This window comes from Rhinolophus sinicus, linkage group LG12 (genome assembly GCF_036562045.2).
Source record: "Rhinolophus sinicus isolate RSC01 linkage group LG12, ASM3656204v1, whole genome shotgun sequence".
Classification (NCBI taxonomy): domain Eukaryota; kingdom Metazoa; phylum Chordata; class Mammalia; order Chiroptera; family Rhinolophidae; genus Rhinolophus; species Rhinolophus sinicus.
Window position 1 is genome coordinate 7,975,159 of NC_133761.1, and position 24,784 is coordinate 7,999,942.

Sequence of the window (24,784 nt, forward strand, 5' to 3'; positions counted from 1 at the left end):
AAAAAAATGAGAAAGGACTAGTTTTACTAGGGTGGAGAAAAAACTAGTTAACCTCATTAGTAGTTCAATAAAAAGTGTTAAAGAAGGCACTGTGTGTGTGTGTGTGTGTGCACGCGTGCATGGATGCTTTTTAAACAGTGAAGTTCGTGTCCCGGATGCTGTGATACTGGCCCACGCGCGGTTTTGCTGATGGTGTAAATGGGAACATACCTTTGGAAGGCAGTTTGGCATTAGGTAACCAGACCCCTATGTCAACTAAAATATTTTGTCGTTTCATCGAGGGTTTGTGTTGGTCACAACGAAAATAACTAGGCAGGGCGCTCACATTGGCCTCTGTACGAGTGAGCTGCTTCTGTGGGTACGTCAGTGTGGGCATGTCGTGTCCCAGATCGAGGTGGCTTAGGGCTCAGGGCCTGTGGCCGTGTCTCGGGGCGGCGCTGCTTGGTGGCTAAACCCACCTGGCACCTTCCACACGTCGTGGCCTCACTGGTAAGTCCAGCCGTTCTGTCCAGGCCAAGACAGTGTCAGAATAGAGAAACGTGTGTATATTACTGTAATTTTAATATTAAATGTTCAGCAAACTGGCATTTCCACTAATCTTTACATAATCTTGGAGATGATTTTTGTTTCAAAAATAAAAGAAACTGATGCTTAGATACTTTAAATAAGGAGAAATCTCCATTTTACAAATAACAAAACAGATGCTCCAAGAACTTAATAATTAAGTAGAAACTTACCCCAGGTCTCATTCCAGAACCAGTGTTCTAAGCCACTTTGCTTGTGTTATATATTATGTAATATTATATTGCTTTTTATTTAGGGAATATCAATTTTTCTCATATATATTGAGTGTTTTGTTTTATAAATTATCAAGATAAGCTTTTCCTCTTGATGAGATTTTATTTATATTTCCATGAACTATTAAAAACATTTTGGATTTCCTTTATTTTTAATTTTTGTATGATTGGTCCTAGTATCTTTCCATTTTAAATTTAATATAGTACTTCAAATTACTCCTCTAAAGATAAGTAAAGTGTTATTTTCTAAATAAACTAAACGACTAATTTAGTTTTGAGAAATTAAATTCTAGCCCATCTAGTACGAATAGGCTGAGAAGGTTGTATTTCAATTTTCCTTGGGATTATTTAAGTACCGTTTATTTATGTTAAATAAAACTTTTCTTCATTGCCCTGTGATGATTACTTTATACATTGCTCACGTGGAATATTCTCTTTGAACCTTCTTCCCTTTTTTACTTCTTGAAATCCTATTTATTTTTCAAATCTAAGTTACCAGAGCTTCATAAAATCCTTCCTAATACCTGCTTTCCATGCTTAATTGCTACAGCACTGTCTGGGGAGATATTTCTCATATGTCATTTTTACCTTGAAAATTCTTTTACAGTAAGAGTAGATGCTTTCAGAGAGCGCAGCCCTTTTCACCATTGCATCTCCTAGGTACCTATTTGGGCATTGTATACATAATAGACTTTCTGATGATATTTAGTTTTTTTTTAACGTGTCTATGCGTTTGGACCTACTGTGAGTTCTCTGCTGTCTTCTCCTGACTACGTGTATGTAACAGTGCCACACAATTTTAATTACCAATGAGTAGGACTGATCCTTCTCATCTGTTTTTCAAGACATTTCTGTAGAGTTGCATGTTTCTTTTTTTCTCAGATGGATATAGAATAACCTCTTCAAGGTCTTAAATCGTAGATACTGTGTTTGTTGGAATTATATAATAATGCACTTTTATAATGTTGTTTGATCTGGAAACATGTCAGTAAGCCCTTTACTTCAAGTGCTCTTTTCAGTTTCTAAGATGGCTTTTAAGATTGCTTTGTGTATGTCAAGGGGAACTTAAACAAATTGCATTCCATTAGATTTTATCAGGTACCCAAATGAAGAAGGAATGCAATCTAGGTAGCATAACCAGTTAGACTTGCTACCATCATTTGAAGTACTGCAAAGCTGTCCTGTGATTGACAGAATGCTCTGAAGTCCTAACTCTTAGGTTTCATGTTTTGCTGGAGGCAAATAAATTTTAACACTTAATGTGAAGAACTTCTAGGTTTGTGGATTATCTGATTTATATATTATTTAATAATCACTATTTATGACCTGACATTTGATTTCTAGGGGTGAAAACAATTATAAGTGTTTTATTATCCTTGATTTATGAAGAATTTGGGTAAATTGAATTTCCTCCATGGAGAAAAACCACGCAAGTGGCACTGGTTTTTCTCCTGTGGTTTATGAAAGTATGAAAGTGGCCAGCCAAGCCACTTGTTTTGTTTATTTTTGGGTGGCTGCAGTCGGCCTTTGGGAAGGAAGTTTTTCTTTGGCAGAAAAAGCAAAAAAGTGTTTATTCCATTTGTAATAACATTGATCCAAGAGGAGCTTTTGAGGAAATCCAGAGTGGTTAGGTTGTGAACGTAAGTGGCTCCTATTTATCTCCTGATAGAGAAAAGTAAAAGGTTAGGGTTAATACTATATAAAGTATAGACAATACAAAGTTCTAGGGCGGAAGTTACAAACTGGTGGTTCATCAATGAAATATAACCCCAGACTATTTCTTTTGGCCTGTTGAGTGTTTCTAAACTTACTTAATTAGTAGATAACATGTAAAAATTGTTTTACGTGAATATCCAGCACTGGATCCCCTGCATTTTTATTTAGCATGGCGTGCTGATAGCACCCTTTAGATTAAGCGTGCACATTTGTGTGCCCTAGTCTGCACTTCTAACTTGGCTCCAGCCAAGCCCCTGTACATTTAACTTTGCAACCCCCATTCTGGAGGTTCTTGAATACAGAAGTAATAGTAGGTCTAATACTAATGCAGCTGAACCCTCAACTTGGAGTTAACAGGAGACAGAACAGTCAGCATGAAGATTCTAGGTAATGAGTTTGTGTGGAACATAGGATGTGTGAGGACGTAGTTGCAGAGGAGTCCAAGGTTTTTACCTGAGCAACTGGAAGGATAGAGGTGCCAGCCACCGAGCTGGGGTGGCCTGCAGACAGAGGAGGTCTGAGGGGAAAGATGAGTTCAGTGTCAGATGTGTTCAGCTTGAGGTATCAGAAATCTTAGTGGAGATACTGCGTAGGCGGTGGGATGAGAGTGTGGAGTTGGAGAGAAATGTCAGACTGAATACATAACATTTGAGACGTGTGGATGACACATAAAGCCCTGAGATGTAATGAGACCACAGAGGCGTGGAGGCCCAGGACCGAGCCCGGAGGCGTGCCAGCAGTTGGGGGCTGGCGGACTGGACTTGGTGGAGATTAGATGGAGTGTGGTGTCCTCAAGGACAAGTGTCTTGACCTGGTTTCACCTCCAAAGCGGAGCCTGAGACAGGGCCTTTCTTTCTAGGCAGATAATTTATTTGGGGACCTGTCAACAGGAAACAGAAGTTGGAGAACTGGAGCAAGTGAAACGGGAAGGAAGGAAAGTCAATACAAGGGTCACTATTGACCTGGTGCCTTCTGCGCGCAAGTAGGGCTCGGGCTTGAGAAAGCCCTCTGAGAAGGCATGAAGAGTATGACTCTGGGTGGGGGGTGGGAAGAAGCGGATACTTACCTCCCAGATCCCATCTGGCACTGGCCAGGGGTACCCACTGGGTGCTGGTGTTAACACCTTCACACTTCCAGGTTCCTGTGTCTCATGAGGGCTGAGGAGTTCCCGTGGGTTCTCTTACAGCAGAGCCTGTGAGGAGAAAGAGAGCCCCAGGGGTGCAGCCAAGGGAAGGGGCCTCAGCTGAGTGAAGATGTGAGGTGGGGCCCCAGACGTGTCCCATGCGGCCCGCCCCCAGGACCTCTGTGACGCACTAGCCATTTAATCCAGTCTACTACAGAGCTTTCCGAGTGGTGGCGGGCCACAGTCTCTGCATGACACTCACAGCAGGAGGGTCGGCAGAGGAATCGTTTTCTTTCTTTCCATCTTGTACCACTCATTCTAGATTTTCCTCACTCTCAGCAGCAGTTTCGGTTGAGGCGTTTTCCTGGTAGAGTGACCCAGACCTTCCCCAAGGGCTCAGCGCCTGGAGATGCTTGATCCTTGCGGGCTGTAGTTGCACCTGCCCATTTGTAGTTACCACTGGGCATGGCAGCCCCCGTCGAACCCTCTGGGTTCTTAATAATGTCCTCCCTCCTGTCGCCATTGTGTAGCGGCAGCCCCAAGTCCTCGTGGCCATTGGGGTCAGTTTATAGGACCCCCCATGGGATAGTAACTCCTTCAGCATGCGGGGCCGAAGGAAGGAGTCCAGCGTGACCCGGTGATAGTCGTTGCTTCAGAATTCTTCCTGTGTCTCCTGGCAGAAGCCCCTAGAATCAGAAATTCTAATCCAGTGGAGTCTAAGGTTGCCAGTCCTGCTTCCGTCCGTTGCTTCCTGGGCCTGTGTTGTGTTTTCGTTTCTGTTTCTGTTTTTTTAATGTCAGAGACACAGCAGCTCATTTCAGCCTTTGGAAGACAGTGCGTGTCAGATCACTTATCATCGAGGAAGGCAATGCCCCATCCCCTCAAGATGTTACCAGGCGCTGTTACACACAGGGGTTGTACACTTGTTAAATCTAGGACTTCTGGATTCTAGAATAAATAATTAGGGAAAAAATGATCATATAAAAGTGATTAGTCACATTGGTCATATGCGTGTGTTGTGAACTAAACCATTAATAGTTTGTTACAGTGGCTGTAATTGCTGTTAGTTGCAAAGTTAGAACAAACTCATTTTGATGATTTAATTTTACCTAAAATTGTTTTAGGCTTTGAAATAGTAAAACCGTTCCTAGGAAGGACTTTGTGCTTCACTTGAGTTTTGCCACAAGTGTCTCTGGCAAAAAAGGTTATAGTCACGGACTCCAAGGGTCTTGGTACCTGTAGCAAAACTGACTTTTTAATACTACATTGAAACTGAGTGAACGTAAACTGTGATAAGAGTATAGAGATATGCCTCTTGATAATTTTAGGCCTCTGTTACAAGAATAAAGAATTGCTAATTTTTTCCCTTGTTACTTCTGCTTCATAAGCTGTAATGAGAACTGTGTACTTTTCTTGGGACACCTGTTATTAGTCTTTGAGGGTCTTGAGGGTGATAGCTACAGTGTCTTATCACCTATGGGTGTTTTCCGGGGTGTAACATAATGTCTCACTCTTAGTATGTCCTCTGTCAGTGGTTGTTGAGTTACTCCAAGGATACACACAGATACATACAGCATATACATGTGAGAGCTTCCATGAACTTGATTGTTAAAGTTCGTTTTAATAAAATTAAATTTGTTTTGAAGTATAATAATGTTTTAGACTTTCTTCCTTTTTTTCTTTCTTTAGACAGATAGAGGGACGAGAACAGAATCACCAGCACTGGCTGAAGGTAAATATGTCTTTGGGGGAAATGATTATTCAAATGCAAATGAAAAGCTGTGATTTAAATAAAAACTCTATTGGCTAAACATAATTGAAGGAAAATGTTCTGTACATAATATTGAACTGCTTAAAATTCCTGTAGGAAATACTCTGTGTTGTTTAGTGTCTGGCTTAGAATACTAGGAAGTAATGGGGAAATGTAAATTAATTAGAAGGCGTTTTTTTACAGCTTTCTTTCAATAGGAGAGGTATGTGTTTTGGTTTTTAAAAATTTCTTTTTAAGTCGTTTTAGCTATCACCAGTATGGCTGATTAGAATAGATCTAAGCCATAATTCTAGAAGTTTAAAATATTGATTTATTTGGAAGCCACAAGGGAGGACACTTTTACATTCTTAATAAGAATTCTACAAATTATTGGTTTTAGTCCTTTTAAAAAAGTCTTAGAAGTAAAGAACACCACAAAAAATAGTTACTGTTGAAGGATCCTGAGTACTTAATAAGCCTTTATAATCCTGTAATTGTTTTAGTTATAACAACTTAATAGGTATTTGAAAGTGTAATTTTTCTGTGGACACTTTGTGTTCTTCAAGTGAAAATGAAAACGGTCATTTTAAAGTCCTTTCAGTGTTCTTCCTAGTTATAAACAGATACTTACATTTCAAAACTTGCCTGTCATTTTATTAGAACGGACATGACAGTTATTGTGGTCCTTTGGAATTGTAATCACCTCACCTGCTCTGTAGGTGACAGTGCAGGAGTTCCCACCCGTTCTCGGTGCCATGGACCTCTGGTCGTCTGGTGAGGCCTGTGACTCCCTTCTCAGAGTAATGATTCTAATGACGATTCATGATTTTATGAAGTAAAATACATAGATTAAAAAGGAAACCAGTTATATTGAAATACAGATAAAAAATACTGAAAATACAAATTTTTGATAGAGGAATATATATGCTTCTTACATTAGAAAGTAAGCTTTGGCGACAATTCTGATAAATACTATACATTTAAATTGTGACGAGTTTGCAGTAATTATAATGTAACATGAAAATACCTCTGATTTCTATTGACAGATTCACAGGTATTTCTAGCACTACTATAATTTGTTGCCTATCGTCTTGGTTGAAGAAATTACTAAATTTCACATAATGGTTAGTGAACAGGTTCCCATCCAAATTCACAGGTCACTGAATTCTTTCTTTAGACCCCAGATTAAGAATGCCTGGTAGTGAAAAATCAGCTACACCTTTCTTTCTCCATTCTGCTTGAGTAAGTGTAGTTTTTATGTTCTGTATAATTAATCCTAAAGAAGTAGCATTGCACATCCACACCTTAAGAAATATCCTAATGGAAATAGCTTTGAAGAAACTTCTGGTTAATAATCACAGAAACAACAACGTAGTCTGTGGGAAAGGGAGTAGATGATAAGAGAAGCCTTGGAGAATGCCTGCCTCCAAAGAACTCACCTTCTAGTTGAAGGAACATGAAATACACTTGTAAAAACTAAAATAGTTTGAGATGCCAAAAGCTTATTAAGGGAAATGTCATAACTAATTGCCATAGGAAGGCTGCACATAGTAAGTGCTCTGATGCTTGTGTTATGGAAACAAGCCAAAAAGGTCAAGACTTGTACAAATCAAGTGTTTTTCAGTCACTTCGGTGGTATGAACTATGCAGTGATAATTTTTCAGCCTAAGTTAGGAAGAGCCTGGAATGTGTCACTAAATTGAGTATTTGTTCAGCACCTTGTAGCTGACTACAAATAAAGGGAATGGTAGATCTGTTGAAATTTGGTTGATAGTAAAACCAGCACTAATATTTGTTTTGAAGGGGAGATGGTGGGGTATCTGACTTCTGGGGTTTTTGGTTGTGGTCCTTGATTCATTCTGTCAAGGTGATGTGGCTCCGATGCCATATTTTAAAGATGTTCTCAAAAGTTGCACTGCCAGAGTCATTGGATTATGCCTCATTTTTAAAAACTATTTTGCTGCTTTTGCCCAAGTGACCAACTTTCTCTAGCCCTCCATTCCTTCTTTTATAAAACTAGAGAATTGAGCTACATGATTTCACGGCGTTTCACGACCCCTATATATTCTGGGCCCAGATTTTCTATTTTTTCTCATTCCCTTCACTTCTTTCTCTTCTCCTTTCTCCCTACTAGCAGCTTTAGACCTATGGTGAAAATAGTCAAGCTGGTTAAGCCAAGTTAAGCGATTTGAACTTTGGTTTAAGTAAATAATTGCCTTTGTATGTGCTATGTGAAACTTGAAAAGCTATAGTTATTAGATAACATACTTAGTTCAAAAAAGTTTATATGATATCTGCATTCTGCATTTGGTTTTACTTAAAGTCCATTTAAAATTAATATACTCCATTGTAAGAAAACAATGGATTACCTCCTATATTTTGTTAACCAGGTTTTTCTTTGTTTTTGTTTTTGGGTAAATTAGCTTTTACAGTTTTACTTAATGAAAGGTATCAGGCCTTGCCACTTGAAAATAGTCATGGAATATAATTTTTTTAATTGACTCAGGGAATCTGTCTCTACTCTCCAACTGAAGTAAAATATTTTTAAAAATACTACAATGAAAACACATTTGGTTATAATTACCATCTCCTCTGCAAGATCAAAATGTAATGAATAGGCCTCTGCTGGAGTCTCTAGCATTATAAGAAATACTGATTTATAAATGTAGAAAAATTATTCAAGTACATTTCTTAAAAATTATGATTACCAAGAAAAGAAAATAGATAATGTTGTTTTTGTGTTGTTTAATTACGATGAGCCTGGAGGAGTTATATTTTAGAGAATGGTTTTAATTGAAGTTCATAAACAAGGGAAGTACTGGCTGTGCCCTGCTGCAGTTTCACTGTATAAATTCCTTTCCTGTGCCAGCTCAAACAGAAAGACCTGACAAATGGCAGAGAAATATTTAAGGACATTTCTTAGTTACCATCTGTCATCTTTTCTTAGTCATCATATTTTTTTTCTTAAATTGTTTTTCTCTTAGAATTTTATTCCTAATTTAGAAATTTTAATACTAGTATTGAATTAATTTCTTTCAGGAACGATTGAAAAAACTTTAACTCTTTTTGGATGAATTTTGTGTACTTTCATTTATGACTAATAAGCAATATGGCATAATGGTTAAGAGAACTGTTGGGAGCCAGATTTGTGTGAGTGAGAATTTCAGCTTCACTGTTTACCTTGAGCAAGTTGCTTAATCCTTCTGCCCTTCAGGTTGCTCAGAAATGAAATGAGGATTGTGATCCTTACTAACCTCATAAGATGGTTGAGGATTTTATAAGATAATGCTGTATATATACTGCTTAGCATAGTATATGGCACACAGTAAGATCTCGTCCGTTGACTTTTATTTAGTACTTAGAGAAGCCAAGACCCTCTGGGAGGTGCTTTGGATACAAAGGTTAAGTTATAGTCATACTCAAGGAAAAATGGTTCTGTTGCCGTTAGTTCCTTCAGTCTATAATGTTTAAGAAGGTTCTTATGATGAATTTCAGCTTAATACAAGCTGTGTGTGATTCTTGAGGGCAAGATTCACGTTGGATTAATGGTGCCTCATTTGATCATTGGCTGAAGTTTCCAGAAAAGTTTCTAAAAGTGGACTGAAGTCTAAAATCTACATCATTTGAAAACAGAATGACTTACTCCCTGGTATAGTCATGTAGAGTAAGTTTTTAAGCAGAAGCTAGGCGACTGCTTGCATGGGTGTTGTAGAATAGATTCATACTAAGGTTAGGTGGGTAAGCTTCGGCGTTCCATTTTAGCAAATGTCTGAGTTTGGGCTGCGGTAACAAAATACCATAAGTTTATTTCTCACATTTCTGGAGGCTTGGAAGTTCCAAGATCAGGGTGCCAGCATAACTGGGGTCTGGTGAGGGCCCACTGCCGTCTTCTCACTGTCTTCACATGGTAGAAGCACAGGAGCTCGCTGGGGGTCTCTGTTGCGCGGGCACTAATTCTGATTCTACTCATGAGGACTCCACCCTCAGGGCTTAATTATGTGCCACAGGCCCTATTTGGGTGTTAGGATTTCACCTTACAAATTTTGAGGGGACACAAACATTCATGGTAGCGTGGATAGTCCCTTCCTGGTCTCAGATGTCCTTATTCATTGATGATTGGGTATAAAGCCGTTCTGCTTGATGTCTTCCACTCCTTATTGTGACTAGTTCCTGTTAATGTTAAGAGGAGACCCCAATCCATCAAAAAAAGTCAGGGATACCTCACTTCAGAGAATACTGTATGTTTTTCTTTTTCTTTTTTTTATTGGGAAGGGGAACAGGACTTTATTGGGGAACAGTGTGTACTTCCAGGACTTTTTTTTTTTTTCCCAAGTCAAGTTGTTGTCCTTTCAGTCTTAGTTGTGGAGGGCGCAGCTCAGCTCCAGGTCCAGTTGCCGTTTTCTAGTTGTAGGGGGCGCAGCCCACCATCCCTTGTGGGAGTCGAACCGGCAACCTTGTGGTTGAGAGGATGCTCTCCAATCAACTGAGCCATCAGGGAGCTCAGCAGCAGCTCAGCTCAAGGTGCTGTGTTCAATCTTAGTTGCAGGGGGTACAGCCCACCATCTCTTGGTGGGACTCGAGGAATTGAACTGGCAACCTTGTGGTTGAGAGCCCACTGGCCCATGTGGGAATCGAACCGGCAGCCTTCGGAGTTAGGAGCATGGAGCTCTAACCACCTGAGCCACTGGGCCAGCCCCCAGAATACTTTACCTTTTAACTCAAATCACGAGAAAAAGAAAGTAGAAGGATGAATTGTACGAACCTCTTAGCCGGTTTCGTCATAGTAGGATAACTAGGATTGGTGCTTATTCCTGTGTGATAAATCCTGGCAGATATCCTTGAGGGTATCATTTATACACATGGAAAAGCCGAACAGTTCTGTTTATGAGTACATACCTTTGTAGTAAAAGTTCTTAAATATGTTCGGAAAGGATGCAAACTTTTAAGTACTGATGATATTAGGAGCTGGGAGGAGAGGAAAGTTGGTTGGGGGAGATTGGGATGGTGAACTGCACAAATGAAGAAAGGAGGCATCTGAAGCAAATATGGCAAAAGGTTACTGCTTTATCTGGGTGGTAGAATATGTGAATGTGATATCTTTTTATGTTTGAATTGTTTCCTAATTGAAAGAAATGGAAAACAAGAAAGAATCAGCCCCTTTGGTTAGGTATTCCTTTTTCTATACATTCATAATGTTGTTTACATGCTTTTCTGTTTGAAAGCAAGCCACACTCTTTTTTCTGGTCTCTTCCAGTTGTCTGTGAATTTCCCAGTGCCAGATACTCAGTATCTGTGCCAGTGGTTGGCAGACAGGAGCTAAGGAAAGGTTGTTTGATTTAAAACAGCAATAACCACCACCAGGCACTGTTCACACTAGATAGAGAAATGTTCAGGTTTTGCATAGTAATGGTAAGGTTTTTATTTAATAGACTATCAGTGCATTGTCGCATGTGCATTAGAAAGAGTTGAAGTACCTGAATTCCAATCCAGTCGTTTTTTGTTGAGCATCTTGGAATGAGTCACATGTATTCTTCGAACATCAGTGACTTTACATTTTAAAAACTTTGAATTATCAATACATACAAAAGAATATATGTACCTTTATTTGTAAATTTAAAAATCTGAAAATAAAAGTCTCTGTGAATCCACCAGTAGTTGAGGAACTAGAATGTTACCCAAACCTCTGAAGTTGCCCCGTCCTATGGCCCTCTCTCTCTCTAGAAATAACCACTATCTTAAACTTTCTGTTTATCATTCCTTTGCATTTTAATATGTATATTTTTAAATTTTTATCTTATGTGTGTGCATATAAATTTTTCATGGATTTCAAAATAGTGGTAAGTTTTAAGAAAGTGAATTCAGAATACTGTTTTTAGTCTAATGATCATATTTTTTCAAGAAAAACCTTCATAAATTCTTGTAAAATTGGTAATTTTGAGTTATGCTTTTTTTCCCCTCCATGTTTCCATCACACACCCTTCTATATACACACCTAAATTACTTTCCTTGGAGCTTTGTACTAGCCCTTCTCATACCCTGTGTCTGTACCTGCTGGGAGACATAGCAGGAAGCATTTCTTTGCTTTCTTGTTCTAAATTTGCAACTGAGGCAGTAATTTGCATTCCTGGTTTAATTTTTAATGGCTAGAGCACAGAAAAGTACAAATAATATTTGAATCAAAGTCGGAGATGCTGTGACAAACTGATAGAATACTATTTTATTATGGTTCACTTCCATTTAAGGAGCGGTATTGGTCTCCTAATTTATTTTATTTACTGCACATGGCCAGGCATTCTAGTAAGTCTTTTATTTAAGATGGCTTAAATAAGATTTTTCATTTTAAAATACTCTAAGTATATCCACTAGATGTCAGCAGTAGGAAAGATGCAGTGTAACATGCAAAATCATAGAAGTAACGTGAGAGATTCAGTCTAACAAGTAAACTGACTTGTGTAAAGTTACATATTTTGTGATAGAATCAAGAGTAGAAATCATCTCCCAATTTTCATTCCATTGTTCATTTATGTCACATTTTTTTAAGGTGAGTAACCTAACTCCATGTAATTACTAGACTGATAAAATATATTGATCTCGACGTGCTCGGGCTTCATGGGGAGATTTTAGTTCTGCTTTGGTGCTGTTGTAGCTGGGTACCCAGTAAGACCAGGATCCTGCTTCTCTTCCTTTACATTTTGCAAAGGAAGGAGAATCAAAGGATCACTTTCTTAATAGCTACACTAGTACGTGATGATGACAGATGATAGATTAGGTCGTGTTAGTGAGGCTAAGGGTTAACTTACTGTCTAGAACTTCCTGTGTGTCAGTCAGATTTCAACCAGGAAAGCAGAAACCTTGCTGGTGTTGTAAAACGGGATTTAATATATGGATTTATTTACACAAGTGTTGGAAGCTTGCGCAAAAAGAGGAGGCTGAGGTCTGAGTGCTTTTACTCACAACACCTCTGACACCAATTTTGAACTGTTTTCCAACACCACTTCTGACACCAGATCTGTGGGGTTTTTTTACCCCACAGCAACCAATCCTCCAACTCTCTCTAGACAACCAGTGGGTGTCCTATAATTGATTTTGATTCTGACACTTAACTTCATGGAGTTAGTGCAGACCCCACAGCTTAAGGGCTCAGTCTCATAAGACTGCTCGCCACTCCAGATGCCAACCGCAAGTCCAAGGCCTTCTGTATTTCGACCAGCTGTGAGTTGGGGGTTTCCATGACACCCTTCTCAGGCTCAATAATCTGCTGTAATGGCTCACAGAACTCAAACACTTTACTTCCTAGTACCATTTCTTATCAGGATTTTATAAAGGATACAGATGAACAACCAGATGAAGAGATACAGAGGGTGAGTCCTGAGCAGAGGCGCTTCTGTCTCCGTGGAGTTTGGGGTGTGCCACCTCCTAGACTGTGGATGCGGTGACCAACCTGGAAGCTCCTCAAGCCCTGTCATTTAGGAGATTCCACTGTGTAGGCATGACTGATAATAATACATCATTGGCCATTGGTGGTCACCTCAGTCTTCAGTCCCTCTCCCGTCCCCAGCAGTCAGGAGATGGGGCTGAATGTCCCAGCCCTCTAATCATGCCTTGGTCTTATTGGTAACCAGCCTCTATCTGGAAGCCATCTAGTGGCCTGCCAAGAGTTACCGAATTAAAACAAAAGAGGCTCCTGTCCCCCAGGAAATTCCCAGGGATTAGGAGCTCTGTGGTAGGAACTGGGGATAAAGACCAACTATATATTTCTTATTTTATCACGCAGGGTGACTTAGATATTAATAGTCACCACAGGAAGCAAATGCCACTTCTAGAGCTGGGGGAACAAAAGGGAAGAGGTGGGTTAGGAGGAATTTAGGAGGTAGGAGGAGGAACCCGGACTCTGGAAGCTCAGGCCTCTGCAGGAGGCCAGGCATTGACTGCACTGCTGCTCAGAGTTTCACAGGAAGCTGGAGCCTAGAGCCTCAGCTGTATTTTGCTGACAGGAAGTGCTGACAGGACTTGCAAAACAGAAAGAGGGACCCTCTTTCTTCCCACCCTCCAGTATGGTCTTAGTCCTTCCCAGTGATGGAACCTAATGATTAGTGAGCTGACATAGTGCAGGGAATGGACTTTACAGCGTCGTAGGCCCAACGTCCCAACGCAGGTGATAGCAGGACAGGCTTGGGGGTGAGAGATGACAGAATAAGCGTCACAGTCCACCTGTGCAGACTACTCAGCGTTCATTTATCCATGTCGATCGACGTTCACCAATAACATTTTCGTGCTTCCTCTCAGAGTCCTAGTTCTTGGGTAGCTCGTGCTCAGACTGTCCAGGGGTACAGGTGGGAGGAATAAAACACTAGGAATGTAGAGTCTAGGAGGGGATGTTAAGTCTCCGTATTTTATCAGTTCAGTGGAACCGGGAGTGTGGAGAGAGTTGACGTCCTGGGAGCTCAGGTTCCGCTTACGCATGTTTGCCATGTACGGTAGATCAGAAAACAGGAAGAGCAGGAGGAAAACCAAAACCTGGATAGACCTTTACTGAATAAATATTTGTTGCCCAGCCATTGTCATTGTGCTAGAACAAAAGATGCTATTTAGCAGTTTCTCTTTTTGGGAAGATGAGGGGAAAGAGAGAAGTGAAGCAAGTGTGAGAAGGTTGGGGCATGAAATACACTTGTGGGGTGATCAGTAGAGCAGATAGCATAATGGCAGGAGAATCATTGCAGATACTCTGTGGGCAGGCTTGTTTGAGTTCGTGATTTCTCTCCATCATCCTGGCACTCAACTACTGGTGGTTCTCAACTGCTTACATAAAGTTAGTACGTTCAATTCCATCAGCTGCCGTGTTCCTAATGTGAGTTGCAGCCATGTCAGAAGCTGAGAAGAAAGTATGATTATACTTCTTAAAATTATTGTGTACCTAACTGATCCTTCAAATAAAAGAAGTGCCACTGGATCCCACCTATTTACAGTTAATTCCACAGGTTTTTATTGAGTGTTTACTCTGCGCTATGTTGAAGATTTACTTTGTGTGCGTGTATCAGAGGTACACCAAATACACTGGCCAGTTAAGTCAATATTCAGCCAAGGCCAAAGCCAAAAAATCGTAAAATAAACTTCTCAGATACATTAATCTGAAAATTCATCAACATTTAATGCTTACAGTGTTAATTTTAATAGATTTTGAAAGTTTGACATATTGAGAAGTTTTTGTTCTTACACTGTTGTCAGCTGCTAGCTTACTCCTGGAGTCACTCTGCTGTTCATTTGCAATATTCAGTCAACATTTGCTTTCAAATGGTGATGTTGCAGTTTCATGGCAGTGGTTCTACAAAAAGACTTGTGCAAGTTTTGAAGAACGTGATGCGTGAATATTTTTAGAAGCAGATGTGCTAAGTGAGGTTGTTGATACCATGTGAATTGTTTTTGAAATTTCTACTATTTTAGCTTGTACTTGATGCCTTATGCAATCACTTGAGAAATGTTTATCCTTGCACCTTAGGTCTAGAAATGTGGAATTGAGGTTATGTAACTGGCTTTCAGGAAAGCAAAACCGTGTGGGTTTCTGCCTGCCTTTCAACTTTGCATTCACCTCATCGCATTGTTTTCTGTGTAGTAGCTTGGCTAGAAGGATCATTGCAGTATGTGTCATACAGTGTTTCTGTAAGTGCTGTCTTAGAACACATCAATTTGGTTAACAGGTTCCTGCAGGTAAATTACTTTCTTCGAAAGAACCATTGCTTATTCGTAATATTTTTTGTGTTGACATTGTTGTTCTCTTCAGAGTACAATATTAATACTTCTGTATGTTAAAGCAGATTTTTAAACACGTGATAGCTGCTTAGTTGAGTATATAGCATAGCAATTCCAGAATCTCATGTATATCTGGTAGTTTGTCTTTGGAAGGAGAATTATAAAAATGATTCACTATATTTTTGCTTATGCAAAATATTGTATTTTGTTATACAAGTATTACATTGTATTATAATTAGTTTGTGAACACACAGCTGAAGGATGCGAACAGAATGTAAGCTTGTGATTCCTCAGGGCCCTCTGGCCTTCATCCTGTATAATTCATCCTGTATAATTGTCCTTGAAAATTGCATCATATTTTTTATTACTGATTTTCTATTCTGTTACTATTTCCTCAGATGCACAGTACATGTTGTATGAGAACCAGACATTTCTTGGCTGACAAGTAAAGCGGAAGCATAGTTGAAATTCCATGTTACCCCACCATCTTGTCAATTTTAAAGGCTTCCCTTTGTTTCTATAGGTGTGAATGTCTGAAAAGATAGACAAATAGCATATTTAATATTAAGTAATATTTTTATGCACAACAGGCGTATAATTCAGGAACATTTTATAGTAATATGTTTTCTAGAAGACCTTTCTGCCTAGGATTCAGAAGTTGGATAAAATAAGAAATTTTTTTTCACTAAAAATGGTTGGCCATTTCTTGTGATCATTTTGATAAGTTTTTTTCACATTCACTTTCTTAGGTACCATAAATTGGAAGGTATGGAATTGTATTAAAGCATTCTTATGAAATGTATTGTTTTGAAGTTTTCTTAGAGAGAACAAAGTGTGTTTTTGGTATCTCCTCTTTCTCTAATATTGGGTTGGTGCAAAAATAATTGCGGTTTAAAGGTGCAAAAACCTCACTTTTGCACCAACCTAATACTTCATCACATTTCTTCATATTCTTCATTCAGTTATCTGTGTTGAAGATGATAATGGATATTGGCTTGATTTTGGAGTTTGTTCTTGTAAAATTTTGAGGGGTCAGAATTGACACTTTATTTTTAACTCTTTTTCAGAAGATGTGAAGATTTCCCAAATAGGACTTTTTTTTTTTTGAGGACCTGTGGTCTAAAGGAAATTAAATAAAATTTAAAATTAAATTTAAAACCACATTTTAAAGTTTGTTTTGTTTAATGTTATGAATGCTGTTCAGTTTTACAAAGAGCAGAATTATTATACAGGTTAGTCTCCATTCTCATTTCTATTTGGAGCCATATTTATGGCTGTGGAAGGCTATTGTATTATGTTCTTCCTCAGGTTTCTTAGCAAACCGTAGACTTTCTTGATATTCATATCGTCTCTGTTTCCCTAATTAATATTTTTAAAATTCTTAATAGTTGTACATAAAATTTGTGGCTTTTACAGAGAGACAGACAGACAGACACTGACTGTTTTCATTGATTTGACGATTTGACTGGGGAGGCAGTGAGCTCTTTCTAAATTCAAAGACCTTTTTTTTTTTTTTTTCCAACTCGGAGTTTCCAATTGTCAGTATTTATTTTGGTCTTTCCTCTCCCCTCTTTGGAACATTCCTATGACTTCACAGACCAATTTTTGTTTTTGTGTGTTTTTAATCATGCAGCTATTCAACAAATATTTATGACTACCGACAACATCCCTGGCATTGTTCTAGGACTTGGGGATAGCGTAAGATACAAAACAAAGCCCCTGCCTTCTTCAAGTTCACCAAGTGGTGGAAGACAGATAATCAGAGGAATGAGTGTGTGTTAGCTGGTGGTAACCATCAATTTGGGAAGGCGATAGAGAGGAGAGAGGGGAAGAGAGAGCAGTACAAGCTCTCTCTGAGGTGTTCTAATCAGTGATCTGAATGCTGTGCGGTGGCTTGTCCTTTGAAGATGTGTGGACAGAGCGTTCCAGGCCAGGAGTACATGTTTCTTTTTCTTTTTTTTCTGGTAAAAAATGTAGTGAGATCATTTCTTGCATGTGAGGATAGAAACGACTAGATGGTTGGAGGTTTGAGGAGTAAACCTCCTTGTGGAATGGTCATCTGGGAAAGTGGGAGAGTAGATTGACTGGAGTAGGATTGCCTGGCAAAACAGGATGTACTTCTTGTTTGTGGTCATACATTTAAAGTAGTGATTGTTACGGGGTCAGAAGGGGGAAGCTGCCCCCTAGAGAAAAAATTTGGCATTATCTGGAGATGTTGTTGGTGCTGGGGTGATATCCAGGTGTCTAGTGGATTAGAGTCCTCGATGCTGCTAAGCATCCTACAGTGCACAGGGCAGCCCCCACGACAAAGAACTGTGGCTTCAAATGTTAGTGGTGCCAAGTTTGAGAAACCTCGATTTATAGAGAAGCTAGTCAGTGTGTTGATGAGTTTCTCTTCCTTCTCATCTCCCACCCAGAAATATTTATTAAGTTTATAAACTGGACATAAAAAAATGACACTAACTAGTAGAGTAATTCAGATTGTATTAAGCATGTTGAAGGAGTAAGTTGGGTGGTACCGTAGTCATTAATGGGGCAGGGCTACAACGACTACTGATAAGATTGGCAGAGAGAGCCTGTCTGAAGAGGGGGCATTTGAGACGAGACGTGAAGGATGAAGAGACGCCAGCTGTGGGAATATCCTCGATGTTAGCCTTCTAGGCACAGCGTTAGAAAGCCCTTGAGCTTTAGAGAATAAATGAAGTAACAGCATCTCTCAGGACTGTTCTAGAAAGAGAGGAGAAATAGTATATTAACTATAGTGTGTAGTTGTGTTTCTTTTGGATTCTATTATTCTAATTAAGGAAATGTCTTTTCAAATGTTGTGTGGGAAAATGGTCCGGTCCAATATATTAAGTGCCTTTTGTGAACTCAGAAATACATTCCACAGACTACCGGCCAGGAAGAGTGTGTTCCTTTCCAGATAAGTCGCCAACTTTGAAACAAACATGTAACATAAGAAGAGCTCATTGTCACAAAATTCCACCAGAAATATTACACACACTTCAAGTAAACTATATCTGGTTTCTGTGTATTAATTTCATGTTAAATTTCTTAGCTTGCTTAGTAAATATTTATAATATTTAGCTTAAATCCAAGGGTTACAATAAAAGTTATTTGAAAGAGAATTCTTTAGCTTTCTCCTAAATTCAGATTCTAAGACTTGCAGTTTACTATTCTAAATGATAATATTTATCATTTATTTTGAAATAGTGCCTCTAAAATAATCAGTAGTATTTTGGACCAAATTGTATATAATCTGAAAATCTTTTATATCTTTTGGTGACCTTTATATCAGATTTATTTATTCATCTGACACTTAGAAGTCTTATTAGTCAGAACTCTTTTAGATGCAAATGACTGAAATAAATTTCAACTCAGCCAAACAGGTAAAGGCGAAATTGGTTGAAAGAAACTAGAACATCTTAAAACCAGAGGAAAATCTAGCAACTTAAACTGAGGGAAGTGGCAGCTGGAACTTGGGAATAAGTGGAATCAGAGATTAATGCTTTTAGGACACTTTCTGTGACTCTCCACTGCAAGTTGGCTTCATTTTTTGGTGACAGACTGGCTTCCCTATGGCAGGAGATATGGCACCACCGCCCCCAAAGCCTCACACTCCACAGGTTCTGCTCCTGGGAACAGGTCCCGAGGCCAGTCCCAGCAGTAGGTGCCAGCAGACTGCCAGGCACGGTCTGGATGTTTGTTTGGCTTCTCTTCACCAATCTGTGAGTTTATTAACCCTCTGCAGTAGATGTGTGTTATGTACATTTTATGTGTGAGAAAAGTGAGGATTCTTGACTAAAGTCACAAGGATGCAAAGTGGCAGAGTCGGGTTTGAACCCAGACAGTCTGGTACCAGCAGAACTGACAGTTAGCCACTACGTCATATTCATTGAAATCAGTCACACTGAAGCGATGGAAGGTTTTGTTTGGTTTGTTTTTGGCTGAAGAGTTACACTATGCAAGACGGGGATATGGTTTTAATTTTTTTGTTTATCCTTATGAGAAGAGATATGACAATTGATGATGCTATAATGGACTGTTTTCAGGTTTTTGAAAAATTCCATGAATTTCTGTTCGAGACACACATGATGTGTGTTGTCTACACAGCATCTGTCCTGTGTGCTGTATGGCAGAGGGACTTTCTATATTGGACCGCATTGTATTACCAGAGGTTTCAACCAGGGGTGACTTCGTTTCCCAGGGGACATTTGGCAATACCTGGAGTCATTTTCGGTTGTCACGACTTGTGTGATGAGTTGCTACTGGCATCTAGTGTCTACAGGCTGAGGATGCTACTAAAGATCCTACCGTGTAAGACAGCCCCCTTCGACAAAAGACTGATACAGCCCCCAGTTTTCATAGTGCTGAGGTTGAGAAGCCTGTGCTAGATAAACTGGGCCATTTGCAAACTGAGTACATTTGGGATGACGAGGCAAGAAATTCTAAATCTGAGCACTTGTGGAGAGTGAGTAGGTCCGAACCAAGTATGAAGCAGGGTGAGGGGTGCAGGGTCACATTTGGCTGGCGCGCCTCGAAGGAAGGACTAAATAGTGAAAGAAGTTTGTAGAAGGGGATGGAGGAAAATGCAGCAAACTTGGCTAGTTTTTTAATATTTTCCCTGAGGATGGACTGTGTGCCTAAAGTAAAAAGGTAAGGAAACCTGAGCTCTCCTTCCTCCCTCCCTCCCTCCTGTGCTGCTGGTGGTCTCATAGGATTCATTTTAGGACAGCATTTCAGCAATGTTCTTGACAAAAATGGGCTACATAAGGGCTTTGAGATTTATTCTGATCTATAACATTGAAATTGATTGATGAATGGAAGACTGGTTTGTAGTCAAAGAAATAGGGCTATTATTGTTTTTTAAAAGTTATTTTGTGATTTTTGGGCTACAGTGATAACAGCCAACATTTATTAAATGCTTTCTGTGTGCCATATCCTATGCTAAGTCAGTGCTTCATCTCATTGAACTCTTGTAATAACCCTTTAAGATAGTCACTATGATTATGTATATTTCACTGATGAAGAAAATGAGTTCCAGAAGGGTTACCTAGCATTCTCTAGGTCAAACAGCTAGTAAGCTAGAGTTGGAATTCTGCTTTGATTCCATAGACTAAACTTCTAACAGCAACTGGTGTGCTGCCATTTTCCTTTTAAAGACAGTTATAATACTTTCTCGTGCTTATTTTGCATCTATAGTTGACATTTTGCTAACACTAGGTAATTCTTTGTATATTGGTCTCACTTCTTGTTAGTAAGAATTTTTGTGTGTTTGAAAACAGTCTATACATATTTGAAAGCTTTTTAAAAATTAAAGCTGTGAACTATTCCATTTCCAAATGGTTCCCCAAAAAATCTATTGAATACATTTAGTAACCAAATTGAGGCGATTATTTGGATGTGATGATTTTGGAAAAATGTTTATATTTTCCTTATATATAAAAAAAGGTTGCTATTATTAAACTTTTTAAAATGTGTAAGATGAAATAGTTCCTTCGTAGTTTTATGTCAGCTAATCCATTCGTGTAAAACATTGTACAGAATCTTCCTAGTGAAATTTTGTATAATAAGGATTTTCATACTGGAAGTAAAATAGATCCCTACCTCTACCCATGGGGGAATATCGTTTTAAAAGAGAGGGACCCTTCATGATTTACCAAATTTGTGAATAAATTAGATTGTTTTTCTGATTTCTAAGAAATGTGTGTGAGTCCATGAGACTTGGATCTCTAAAGCAAGTAACTGTTATACATATGCTATTATTTCCTCTTTTGGAAGTTGAAAGTTAGGGACATGTGCCATTGTCAGGGGACTAGGTGAAGGAGAGGGGGACAGCACAGCTGGCCAGAAGGCTAACTCTTTTCAGACTTCTTGTAATGGGGGTGAGTAATAAGGTGTCTTCTTTCATTGATAAAAAAATACTGTTACTTTTATGTTTGGTTTCATTTATATTTGCCAGCAGTTCCATGTTTGGTGAAAAAGTATTGAGATTGGGGGAGGGGAGGGGAGATTACCTGTGATACCATAGCAACTTCCAGGTTTGAACCTGGTGTCCCGGACACCACCTTTCCCCTCCATCCTCACTGAGTCATAGCAAATTTTGGGGCAAGATTGGTGCCAGTACCTTATTTTTACTGGTCTTTCCTCTCCAAACGTACTAAGTTGTGGTAATTGCTGGCTCCCTTTGTACTGGTTTGTTATGTTAATTTTTAAGTTAAATACTTTGTATGGTTATATATAGTTGATGCTGTTGAATAATCTATGAGTTAAATAATTACAAGTTTGATTAATCTTCAGAGTATAGACGATGTAAGAAATACTGGTTTATGTGTGGTAAAATTTTTAAATAGGTCATTAATTGATTACTCCCTTCAGTTTTTAATGGTTAAATGTGGTTTGAATACTGTCTTCCTTGTATTCCCAATAGGATTTGATCTGCAGAAGGAAAATATCCCTATTATTTAAAAACAATGGTCTTAATATTTACTTATTTGAAAAATCTATTTTGATGTTAATTTAAATTGAGGATATATGCTTCAAACATTTTAAAGGGGTAACATTAGCATAGATTAATCAAATGTAAATATTGCAAGTTAAATGTAAAAATCTAATCTTTTTGCAACTTTGTTTATGTAACTTTTTGATATGTGGAAAAGAGGGATGAGAGCTTAAACTCAGAGCCAAATGTGCTTTTTGTTCCAAATTTTCGATGCCAGAGCATATAAACCTGCACCTGTTGGTAATTATGAGCAAGCCAGCCTTTGCCGAATCCCAGGCCTCTGCTTAAAATTTTTTTACTGGAACTAAATGATGTTGCCATTTTTATTTTTAGGTTTGCTGGCATGGGTAATCTCATTAAGGTGCTAACCAGGGACATAGACCACAATGCAGCACATTTTTTCTTGGACTTTGAAAGTAAGTCTCTTTAGCCCTTCACGGCTGGTGCACAATGGTAAAGGTGAAAGATTAATTATACTCACACCACAGTGAAGGCCAGCCAGAATATTTGTTAATGAAATATGGGGAATCAGAGTTTGCATGATTTTTTCCTCAATCGTAGGCAAACATCACCATCATATGTATAATTCTTTAGTTTTTCATTTGCTAAAATCATGTTGAGTCTGTAGCCAGTGCCGTCCTTTCATTAGCCCATGAAGCAAGCGGCCTTATGATGAGCATTCTAACAGTATGCCTTAGTGACTATGCTTATAATCCTGCAAGTATTTTATAAGAAATCAGAATTGTGCTGCATATCCAGAATCAGTACTGCAATAACCTCCACCAATTATTAACGATCCAAATTTGGTTAGACAGATACACGCTTTATTTTTAATGGCATACAGGAAGTAACTTTAACATTCTGCTAATTTTAAAATAAAATGGAAAGGTGAGCTGTGGCCCCGACTCTTGATATTTGGCTTTGAAATAAATTGTTTCCGTGCAACATTAAACAAGATTACCTGTGAATAATTCTCAATCAGAAATTTCTTTTTCAGAATACTAGCACTATTGGAATACTTAAAGAATCTTTCATTATAAGGCCATTAATGAACCTTGTCTTGAGAACTTTGCGAAGAATTAGAGCAGCAGTTGTGCCACTGTGTACAGGAAAACCACATTTCCCCCCTAGGTCCTACATACCAACACCTTGAGAACCCGGTTTGCTGCCTGCCAGAGCACAGTCGGGGTAACCTGAAGGATGAATTCATGGCCTAATGAACATTTTCCCTGTTACTATTTAAAGAGTCAATTTCAGATGTTCTTTTTTATAAAGGGATATTTTCTCTTTTCTCATTCTTGTCTTGACAGGTACCTTAACATGGGGAATCTTCTTAAAGTTTTGACATGCACAGACCTTGAGCAGGGGCCAAATTTTTTCCTTGATTTTGAAAGTGAGAAGATGATTTTATATCTATTTCTGTTTGCCTGCAGTAGACTGCGTTTGTCTTGCACTAAATGAATGTTTCCACTTTGCCATCTTCTTAACTGCTTTGCATGACTGAGCTATGAATTGTTTGAGTAAAATTTCTGGTGCCTTCTAGAACTGGAAGTCAGATTATATAGCACAGATTGTGATAAAATGCTTTTATTTGAATTTTTATAAGAAATTCATATCTCTTATTGGACATTACTTTATAATTTGAGATCTCTAATGAAAACATTTGAGATTCTCTAATGAAAACATTTTTACGAAAAATTTTAGTGGAAAGGACAAATGCTACTTCAAGATTTATTAGTAGAAGCAATATTGGGAAAAATTATGGCAGTTGAGAAAAATTAACTATTAACTCTGTATCTATTGAAGTATTTTAATACAAATCTGTTCATGAAGGCCATTCAAAGCTCAGTAATTTGGGCATACTATTAAAAGGTAAGTGTGAACCTTAATTATTTAATCTTCACAGATAATTAATTTAAAAAGTTAAACTCATTATATGTACTTATTTCAGGAATTTATTTTTTCTAACTAAAAAGAAAAATAATGGGTTCACAAACCTTTAAGTAATTTGCCTTCTGTTTGTTTTATGTTGCATGACCTATTGTAATATGGTCTAAGAGTGGCAGGTAAGTGTCGTTTCATCCCCCTGCATGTTGAAAAGCTTTTGCCTTTTTGGCTGTCACTATTGCTTTAGCTTGTCTGGTTGTCAAATTGAGAAGAATGGTATTAAATTGATGTTTTAGTGTGAATGTTGCTATTTTTAACTGATGATTAGAAATTGTTAGGAAAGGGTGAAGAGAGAGCCTTTAGACTGTAAATCATGTGATCCCCCTTGCATTATCACCTAAGAGTAAAACATTGGCACAGATTTTTAAATACTTAAAATTTAAGACCTTTTCTGATTTTAAAAACAAAATAAACAAATCCCTTAAAATAAATACCCAGAGTCACTGCACTTTCCGTCAACTTCAATTTATGTGATATTATGAAATTCATTCTACTTTATGAGTAATTTATGTATTTCTTTCTTTAAACTGGGATAGTTCATAGGAACACATCAATTTATAGCTTATCTCCATTTTATGGAATAATTTATGGTCTCTGATATTTTTCTACTTTTATTACATTCCTATAAATGTTCTGTTACAGTTTGGGTACTGTATGCAGCTAGCAAAGAGCAGTAATGTCAATATCAGGACCATGATAAATTGCTGGATTTTTAGGGGAACATGTCATTAAATGAATATTGGTTTTCTTGACCCTTCTCAACAATTTAACAGTACTGTTTTAAGTGCATGTTTAGCATGAATTTTAATCTGCTTGGGGATGTTGAGCAGATTGCTGACTTGACGATGATTCTTTCAGATGAGGCAACTTACATTACAGCTGTGTTTTAGTTTATTTGCATCTGTTTCAAACTTGGTCTTGTATATTTTTCTGTTATTCTGTCTCCTTTTTACTCTTTGTCTCAAATTCCTTACATTTGCAGAATCTTGGCTTTGATACAGTCAAGATCTTGTTCAAGACTTGGCACTTGATCTTTTTATAAACCTAGCATTATGTTGTGGTCAAGTGAGAAGCATGAATTTACTGTAGTATTTAAAATATTATTTGGTCTTGGTTTTCCGGGGGGAGGGGAGGGTTGGATCATCCTTAAAATTTGAATAGCGAATTTAGTGGCAGGAAAAGGTTAAAATTGCTAACAACAG

General features: G+C 38.3%; 1 protein-coding gene across 10 annotated transcripts in view; it reads left to right on the forward strand.

The window, feature by feature from the left end:
* The window catches only part of CYRIB (CYFIP related Rac1 interactor B), a 130,700-nt gene that overhangs the window by 77,451 nt on the left and 28,465 nt on the right, over window positions 1-24,784 (forward strand). For 3 of the 10 annotated variants that reach the window (XM_074316757.1, XM_074316756.1, XM_019723738.2), the window contains 2 exons: window positions 5,326-5,368; window positions 22,946-23,028. In XM_074316757.1, coding sequence (XP_074172858.1) covers window positions 22,956-23,028 — 73 coding nt within the window. In that variant the 5' untranslated portion in view covers window positions 5,326-5,368; window positions 22,946-22,955. Of the gene's footprint in view, window positions 1-5,325; window positions 5,369-21,968; window positions 22,052-22,945; window positions 23,029-24,784 lie in introns of all 10 variants that reach the window. The other 7 variants (XM_074316760.1, XM_019723776.2, XM_074316759.1 and 4 more) reach the window with 5 other exon arrangements.